Source organism: Bidens hawaiensis, unplaced genomic scaffold (assembly GCF_021521415.1).
Source record: "Bidens hawaiensis isolate Kalapana, Puna unplaced genomic scaffold, B.hawaiensis_p1.1 tig00008152_1, whole genome shotgun sequence".
In the NCBI taxonomy this organism is placed as follows: Eukaryota; Viridiplantae; Streptophyta; class Magnoliopsida; order Asterales; family Asteraceae; genus Bidens; species Bidens hawaiensis.
Window position 1 is genome coordinate 174929 of NW_027491581.1, and position 10086 is coordinate 185014.

The window sequence follows — 10086 nt, forward strand, 5'->3', positions numbered from 1 at the left end:
TTGGTTTGTGAGACTTTTTCACATCTTGTGTTTCCGTGATTTGAAATCACACGGTTTGTCAATCACAATCTCATGAAATTCTCAACAAACCGTGGTGTGACACCACGGAAACACTATGTAAAAATGTCAAATAAACCACATACCAATGAAAGTATTCTCACAAAACACCATTTTTTTAACAACATTCTGCCTGAAACGTACAAGTCAAACAATTATACATTAATTAATTCTTGGTGGTGGATATTTGGGAACAAGGTGCAGCTCACGTGAAATCGAAGAAGAATATTATTGTTATAAATTTCGCGAGGTGGGGTTTTTGGTGCAAACAAGGTCAACTTTATTTTAATATTTTGATGAACCATAATCTCTATTCTATATTTGTTTCATAATTTATTATGAATAGCTAAACCTTTATACTGCCTAGTTTTTGGTTGAGCACTATGTTAGATTTGATGGTTTGACGAACTACTATTGATTGTTGGTTGATTTAATATTATGGTAAAGTTTTTAATTGGTTTGTTCATGGTATTGTTGAGTAATTAAATCTAGTTTATTATTATAATATTTATTCTACTTGTGTTTAATAATTTTTTGTGATTGTTAGACGCATGATTAGGTTGTTTACTTTGTGTTTTCAACTTGTTTGTGGTTTATGGTCGAAATAACCGTAGGAATAATTATTGAGAGTTTATTAGATTTTATTGTTCTTTCACTAGAGAGTCAGGGAGGTGATTTAGTGTTGTGTTATCTTTGTCTTTTGTGGGTTTGGGTAATAATTGCACGGGAGTGAGTTATCCTAGGTCCTTTAAGATTATTGTGATACAAATTGTGTTCAAATTAATTAATAATACCCTCTTTATATTAATATATATTGTATTCGAAGAGACCGGAAGGTGATTCGGGTTTTGGGGTACCATAATATTATTAGGCAAGGTGAGACCGGGAGGTGATCCAAACCTTTAACAATTGAGCTTTACATGTCATTAGAGTTCTAAGGTTTCGTTGGTGAGGCCGGGAGGCGATCTAGCGTATTTTAGTGGTCTTTAATTTCATATTTTTTAAAAGATATTGTTTTTCAACCAAAACAAGTTCGTTAACTATTTATTTAACAAGAAGTGCTGGTTCCAAAATCAATCCCAACAGTTACTAACGTGTCCTCTTCTATCGCGATTGAAATTGAGAATATGCAACCTGTTTTTATATGTTAATGTTAGTACATAAACTCAATTCATCTTTCCTTTGAAGAACCAAAAGGAAAATTTTTTAAAAAACATTAGCAAGGCAAACAAATCAATATCATAACATTTTACCGACTAAGACGATTGCTAGAACAATGCCGGAAAGAACTTATTTTTGTAAGAAGTCATTTTGTTTTTCTGTTTGGTTTTTGAGACTTTTTCACATCTTGTGTTTCCGTGGTTTGAAATCACACGGTTTATCAATCACAATCTCATGAAATTCTCAACAAACCGTGGTGTGACACCACGGAAACACTATGTAAAAATGTCAAATAAACCACCTACCAATGAAAGTATTCTCACAAAACACCATTTTTTTAACAACATTCTGCCAGAAACGTACAAGTCACATTAACTCATACACATAAACAATAAATAAACTCAAACATATGCGATGGAAGAAAATCAATAAGTGACATAATTATACCAATTAAGACAAGTGCTAGAACGATGCCAGACCGACCCATGCTTCACCCACGTGGTACGAGTTAATAATATCTGTCAACAAGACTAAAATAAGCGCTTATTAATTAGAAAGAAGCGTGTTTGTTGAACCCTAATGTATAAATAAACTTGTAAAAAGTTTAAACAGAAAACATAATACTTACTAACCTCAAGGATATGTATTGCAGGTTGAACCCTCTAGTATGCTAATACAGATGAAAACAATATTGAAATCAGCTCTAGATGAAAACCCTAACACAGCAGGTGTAAAAATTATACGGTTACGGGGAATGAATATTGGGACGACCAAATATATTTATTTTTGTGATTGAATATGAATAGTGATGTGTCACACCAATCAGAGCTTGCCACCTGGAGGCTCAAGCTATGTTATTTTAAGTTTGCAACGTTTCTGTTTTAGGGGAATATTGGTAAACACACAACCACTATTATGTTTTTCACTTTGAGACTAGAACTCTCAATCCGTTAAAGAATAGTGGAATACGAAATACCACCAGATATTAGTACTGCTAGACTACAAGCTGGATGATAAAAATTGAGCTTCAATGGTGGTACGTAGCGCCTTCAATTAGGGAGCCGAGCCAAACTAGATTGAACTAGGCCCATTCCAAAAGTTAAAGGAGCTAGATCGGCTCGGTTCATTTAAATTAATTACTTTTAGGTAAAAAGTAATATGAAAACTAATATTATGGTGGATACAAGTGGGCTCGTGGGTCATTTTATGTGACTTTATTTATAAATAGAGTTGACTTACAAATGTATTTTAGGCGTAAGTCGAGTAGCGCAATCAGGAACTTCGGGTACACTGCCGCCAATGATTTGGCAATTGGAATTGAGTAACAATTTCATGTAGTAGAAACTGAAGACTTTGGTGATCAAGAAATCAATGATTGGTTGGCTTTTTTGGGTAAGTGATTCGGGTACACCGCAACCGATGAATCGGGTTCTGTCAAGTACCAATCAGGTGGTTTTTTTTATTGGTTGCTCATTTGGGTAGCTTGGGTAAATTGGGGTGCGCCCTTGATACCCTAACTCATCAAAATTGAAATTTGCGTCTCAAACGACATGCTTACGTTGGTTCGAGCTATGCTCATTTATAAATTGAACTAGCTCGACTTGAGTTGTTTATAAACAAACATTCAATGAGTCACAAACAAGAAGCTTTTCAAACGATAATAACGAGTTCCTTGATATGATGAGAAACTTTTAATAAAATGGCAGCTAAAGTCCCTTGAGTGTGACCAATTTGGACATTGAACACAAAAAAATAATATTTACATTTTTTACTTCATTTTGACATCTTATATATGTCATTTGTATTCCAATTTTTGCATTGTTTCAATTGAAGTCAAACCAACATTATTTAACCGGGAACTTATTAATATTATAGTTTATAGAAGAAAACATTCGTAAAATTATACAATGACACAATATTAAAGTGTCTTTTTTGTTTTTGTTTCAAGTAACTCACAGTTAGTAAAGTGAGGACAGACAAAATAAAGTACATAAGCTTCTTCGAGTACTGCGACTAGCATAACGTAACGAAATACATCATATTAGACTTGGCGAAATGATGAAGGAACTCGTCTTGGGTTATATATTTCGGCACACACACAAAGTGCATGATTTTAGCCAATCACTTGTATACAAGGCGAATAACTCTTCAAGGTTGTCAATCTTTATACAACCTAACCGTTGGGGTTATTTCAGTGGGCTCTGATCTCGAATCACCTATGACCAGGTCCCCTACGCGTTGCAACTCAAATTCTAACTCGGGAAGGCTAAAACCAGTACACCTGATTTCATGACTCAAGCCAATATGTAGCAACAAGCGCGGACACTTTTGTCTCAATTCGCCAAACAATTGTTTTCAAGTTTAGCATGAAACATTTGAGACTGGTTTTCGGGTATGAGATTAATTCGACAAATTTGGGATGTGCATGTAAGATGAGACCTGCGCAATTACCCAAACTCTCATTTACGCGTATCAAATATCAATATTATATTATATAAACTTAAGATACAACAAATAGTATGTTACAATTACCAAATTTATAAAATACTTGTAGTTTAGATATTTTATATTTCAAGTCGGTTATTAAGGTGTGTTTAAGAATGTATATCATAGCGAGTAACACTTAACCGCACAAGGACAAATGAACGTATCAAACGTGATGAATATTGAGAATAACAACATATAATCTAACTGTAAAAACATAGAATACTAGCAACATATCACTACAACAAAGTACAAAAAGATAGAAACATTTTACCCCTCACCAATAACCTTTTTTCGGCTTCCGAACACCAAGAAACCGATCCAACGTCACCAACGCATCTTCAAATTTTCGAACTTTTAGATAACCCGTTATCATCTTCACTTCATTTTCCGGAAACTTTGCGGTTTTCATAATCTGATCCACTATCTTAACCAAAGTATCCTCCATTTTTAAAGCACAAAGCCCTTCAGCCAACATATAAATAGAACCAAACTCGGGTATATAACCTTTAGAAGTCATCTCAAACACAAAGTCAACTGCTTGACCAATTTGCCCTCCACCAGAACACAACCCTTTTGAAACAATCTTATATGACACCTCATCAGGGGTACACCCCTTTTGCTCCATTTCTCTAAAAAACTCCATCGCAGCATCCGCACCGCGCTTCTTAAACAACGTTTGAATAACCGGATTATACGCGTACGGTGTCACAACCATGTTTTTTAACTGAATACTTCTAAGTAACCTGCACGCTACCTCAATCCGTCCGGCTTTACATAACCCTTGAATCAAAGTCCCGTAAGTTACAATATCGGGTTCGCACCCGTTTGTAACCATAACTTGAACGATATCCGTTGCTTTCTTTATATCCCCCGTTTTACAAAAGTGGGAAAGGACCGAATTATAAGTGAACTTATCGGGTTTTAGCCCTTCGGTGATCATCTGGTCCATAAGCATAGAGGCTTCCTCAGCCCGTCTGTTCTTGCAAAGCCCGTCTATAAGTATGTTATACGTCGTCATGTTTCTTGAAATGCCGTTAAGCTCCATCCGGTCGAAAATCTCCCCGGCTTCTTCAATTTTCTTGTTTTTACAAAACCCGTCTATGAGAGTGTTGTAAGTTATCACGCTTCGTGTGCAGTTACTTGATTCCATTTCTTTTAATATTTTCAAAGCGGAATCGAGTTTACCTTTTGAGCAATACCAATCGATTAACATATTGTAAGTAAACTCGTCCGGTTGACACCCGTTGTTTTTCATGTCTTCCAACATTTGGAGTGCGGTTTCAAATTTGCCCGATAAGCAAAGACTTTGAACTAGAGAGTTAAAAGTGGAAGCATCGGGTTGGATTCCTTTGCTAGTTAAGTTAAGAGCGAGCCTAGAAGCTGCTTCAACTTGGTTTTCGTCACACAAACCGTTAATAATCGTGTTGTACGTTACCGTGTTGGGTGACACGTCCCGTTCAAGCATTAGGTTAAGAATCTCATTCGCCCCGTCAACATTACCCAATTTGCATAACCCGGATATCACCGTGTTGTACGTGTTCACATACGGGTCGAAACCGTGTTGAATCATAACATCCATAATCTCCAAACCCTGACTCACGTGGCCCGCTTTGCATAACCCGTTAACCAACGTGTCGAATGTAACCCGGTCGGGATAAAACCCGTCGTTTGTCATTTCTTGAATGAAAGTCAATGCTTCGGAAACTTGGCCCATTTTGCAAAACCCGTGAATCAAAGTGTTAATGGTTAAATTCGTTGACTGACATTGACTCGAGACCATTTGTTCACGTATCCTTAACGCACCATCTAAATTCCCGTCTTCGATATACCCGTCCATCAGGGTCGTATACGTCTTTTCATTGGGAGTCAACCCATGAGCAGGCATTTCTTCCACCATCAAAATCGCAAGCCTCATTTGTTTCACTTTACAAAGAGATTTAATCAAGATATTAAAAGTGGTAACGTCTCGTTTAATCCGTTTACTACACACTAACGAGCGAACATCTTCAACGAGTTTCAACTTATTCGCGTCAACAAGAACATTTAACAAGAAATTATAACTATTCGTCCTCGGTTTCACTCCAAACTCTTCTTCCATAATAAACAATACACAAATAGCCTCATCATATAAACCAAACTTAGCAAAACTTTCAATCAAAATGAAAAAAGTATCTTCCTTAACCTTACACGAAGAACGTTTCATTTCATCCAATACGCCTCTAATCGAGTCAACCGAGCCCACTTCACCAAGCTTTCTAAGCATTTCCTCATAAATTCCCAAAGACGGTTCAAAAGCTGGTTGCTTTAATGCCTCTTTAAACACATCTATCACTGCGTGTTCATCGGTTTCACCGCGCAGCATATTGAGAACATCTTGTTCATGGTGTTTAGTGGATGCGAAGGTAACAAAATTTGGGAGCCTTGTGGGAGTTGAAAATAAAGATGGGTAGTTCAAAATTTGAGGTAGAGTCCAGGTCCCACAACTTAAACAAGAGGAAAAAGCCATTGGAACTAATTAAACTATCAAACTGTAAAATGAAAACTCATTCAGGCATTTCAACAAACACCTGGTGGGCAACTTCAGTTTAGCATAGTTTTGGGCGAATAACCAAATTAATCATAAACCCATATAGGATATACAAGAAAGATTCAACATACAAATGTGTAGCACCAGATATGAAGGATTTATGCTGATTCGAGCATGAATTTGAGTGGATAAAGTGAAAGATATGAAGAAACTGATACTGGGTAGGTTACAGGCAATAGGCAAATTATTATGAACAAGAAATCTTTGAGATGATTTAGTGAAGAGTGGAAGAACAAAAACCAGATGTGGGAGAATGAATTGAGGAAGTCTTGTATGGTGATGTTAATGGATAAAGTATCTTGAGGGTAGGTTTGTCATAGAAGATTTTAGGAGTTTTAAGGAGGCATGAGCTTAAAGCTTTTAAGAAAAAGCTCAAACTCAATTAAAAGCTCTGTTTGGTTCAAGAGCTTAAAGCTTTTAGGTCAGGAGCTTTTAGTATGATAATTTACTTAAATAACCTTCCAAAATAAATACATTTACTATTATTGATTTTAGTTATGCTCATTTTAGTAATTTTATACGTTTTATTAAAAGCTCCAGCTACTCTGTCAAACATCTAAATATATCTAAAGAGCTACAGCTAACACTACCAGCTACAACTTCCAGCCACCAGCTTCCAGCTACCAGCCAACAGCTTCCAGCTACAACTACCAGCTAGTTTTGCCAAACATACCCTGAATGAGCAGAGCAGCTATGGGTTTATGAATTTGGTAATATGTAGATGTTTAATACCTATTTTACCCTTGGTTTTATTTTAATATAAGGGCCAATGTTTTAAAAACCAGTATTTAAGTCGTACCGGATTTAGTTCAAAAACGGTACAACCATTTGAACTGAATATACCAGGAAGTTCAACCGAGTTGAATAATTTATCTTGTAATTCCATTTAAATACAAGCTCAACTCAAAAAATAACCCAATAGTACATTAATAAACATCACAATTAAACCAAATATCACACATAAACAATGGTCGAGTCAGGTAGAAAGTTTGTACTTTGTATACGAAATTTGTCAATTACAAAAGATGTTAATAAACCAACATTGGATCTGTATGATACAAAATTGGTTGATTAACGAATCGTCGTTTACGTGCTTACTCATTTCAGTTTTATCCATATGTTAAAAGTCATTTTTAAAAAATACGGGTCGCAAAAAATATCAAAAATCTTTTGGAATTAAAACCGGTTTGCCGGTTTAAACCAGTATTTTTAAAAAACCGACGGTACGATGTTCTAGCAGATCGCCCAAAAATACCGAGCTCTAAATACCGGTGGTCTTACAAAAATCTGGTATAACCGGGTCAACCGGCCGATACGTACCGGTTTTTAAAAACTGCTTAGGGGGCGTTTGGTTCATAACGAGAATTTTTGTCAAGCTATGTGTTTAAGAGAGTTGTAAAATGTGAAATGTGAGTTCTTTTAAGGTAAGATGAAATTTAAAATGTGTGAGGTGTATGGAAGATAAATAAATTGAGATATTAGTCATAGAGCCCATGAACCAAATCACACTTTTAATGGCAACACCCTTCAAACTTCTTGTATGTTATGGTGTTCGTCTTATCACGCCCTTGGAGTGGCACCTCATAAAGCATACCCTCATGTTTAAGACGAATGATGATCCCAAAATTCGTTGTCACTCTTCCTTCTGTGGGTATATGGTGTTATTATATTATTTTTATTATCTGTAATATTAAATTATACTATCGTTATGTTATGTCATGTCATCAATACTAATTATCAAATGCTATATTAGTATTGGAATAGTTACACTAAGCATAGTGGAGGGCTTTAGTTAGCGAAAAACACTGCCACATCACAACTACTTAGGAGTAGATGCATTAACTAACCAAACCCAAAAAAACATGTGTAGTGAAGGGACTTAAGTTAAACAATTTCTAGTCGTTTCAAAAAGACAACACTACTTCTCAATCCCCACTTTTTTGGAAACCCCTAACCCAACAACGACTCTCTTAATATCTAGCGTTCGTCACTATAATGGCGCCTAAGAGGAGTGACGTTCCCTGTGCTTAGTTTGTAACGGTGCCCCTTCATGATGACATGGCAGTGGCGGACGCCTACTACACTTGAATGCTATATTAATATTGGTATTAGTTATCACATGCCTTTTATTGGTATTTAGAAATTTATCATATTACTTTGAAAAATTGATAAACCCTTTAAAAAAAAGGAGAACTCAATAAAGATGTGTGCAAGATAAAGAGAAATATGATGTGATTACCTAAAACCTGTAATTCTGAATTTTTTTCACAGACTATGTGTTTACACTCAAACAATGCTCTAATTAGAAGCCTAACCCCAATGGACTCGAACCTGATTTAATAAGAAAATTGCACGACACATTGGTTCTTCAAATCCTCTCATTTATCCTCGAGCCCGATGCAAATCGAGCGCGCCTTTTGTCGAATAGATGGAAGAACATTTGGGCATTTTCCCAAGTTTCATTTCGTGATGCCTTTTTGCTGGACAACCGAAGAAATCAACAAGTTCCATGACTCAATGGATAAGCCCTTGATCTTCACGGCCACATGTCAATTCAAAGGTTTCTTCTCTAAGATCTGTAATTATGAAAGTGTTCTTGATTGGTTTCGCAAATTTGTTAAGTGTAAAGTTCAAGAGCTTGATATTAGGTTTCTCGTTGATAGATTTCCGTTTAGTTTTGTTGGGATTTTTTTGGTACTCTAGTTAGCTTAACTATGCGAGGAAAATTCGTATTAAACGTGTCTTATGTTATGTTGTTTTCGTGTTTGAAGACGATTGATCTTGTATGGATTGTTTACGCAGTCAAAATAGTATTAAGAATACGATTTGTGGGTATCTAGTTTTGGAAGAGCTACTTGTGGAGAGGCAACCGATGGGTCAGTTTGATAACATGAATACACTGAGGTTGTCTCACTGTTTTAGAAGAGATTAAGGACATAATTTGCAATGTCGGTTAGTGGGAATTTTAGGGTTGTGATTTATGGCTTGTATTAGGATACCTCAATATTCTCGATGTAATGTCATCGAACTATCCTTTGACGTACCTTTTGTCGCTTACTAAAACTCACATCAAGGTACAAACCGAGGGTTGATTTTCTCAACTCATGGCATCTTCTCGTCTTTTAAGATATCTACATTAAGTGATAATGAGACTTCAATGGTATGTTTAATTGTGCCTTTAAGTTATGCTTATTTTGTGTTACCTGATCTCATTGGTTAATTGGGTATTGGTGGTGTCTTGTGAGTTTTATGGTAACCACCAGAAAATATTGAGTAACCTTTTGACGTAAGCAATAACTAATAGTGAAAAAGTGTTGAAAAAACATATAAACTTTGGATTTAGATGATGATGCTTATTGTTTGGTTTGTATAGGCTCTCGGGCATCTTGATGGTTTTAACATTCTCGTGTTCCTTGCCTTTGTTAAGTTTTTAATTGGGATCGAGAAATGACGCCTACCTTGACCATTAGTTGTGAGGGTGATATGTCCCTCGAACATAGCCAAAGTCTATACAGCAAAATTTTCATTGAGATATGTGTTATGGGATGTGTGAAATGTGAAGTGTGAGTTCGCTATATATGTCACACCCCGACTTAGGGTATAGGCGTGTGACCACAAGTTAGTACTTGTTTTGCAAATATATCAGAGTTTATGGGTTAATTTTAGTGAAAGACTTTAAGTTTGAATATAATATTAACTCACATTGAAAATTTACTTGGGAATTAAATATCCAACTATAAGTTTACAAAAGATATGTTTCATAATACAAGGATTTGTTTATAAAAAATGGAGCC

At 35.8% G+C, this 10086-nt stretch overlaps 1 protein-coding gene across 1 annotated transcript; it reads right to left on the reverse strand.

Moving 5' to 3' along the window:
* Positions 1–3782: 3782 nt before the first annotated feature.
* Positions 3783–6583, reverse strand: LOC143637216 (uncharacterized). Its single transcript, XM_077104660.1, has one exon. It carries the CDS (start codon positions 6209–6211, stop codon positions 3980–3982), a length of 2232 nt encoding a protein of 743 aa, XP_076960775.1. The 5' UTR covers positions 6212–6583; the 3' UTR covers positions 3783–3979.
* Between the last annotated feature and the right edge of the window lie 3503 nt (positions 6584–10086).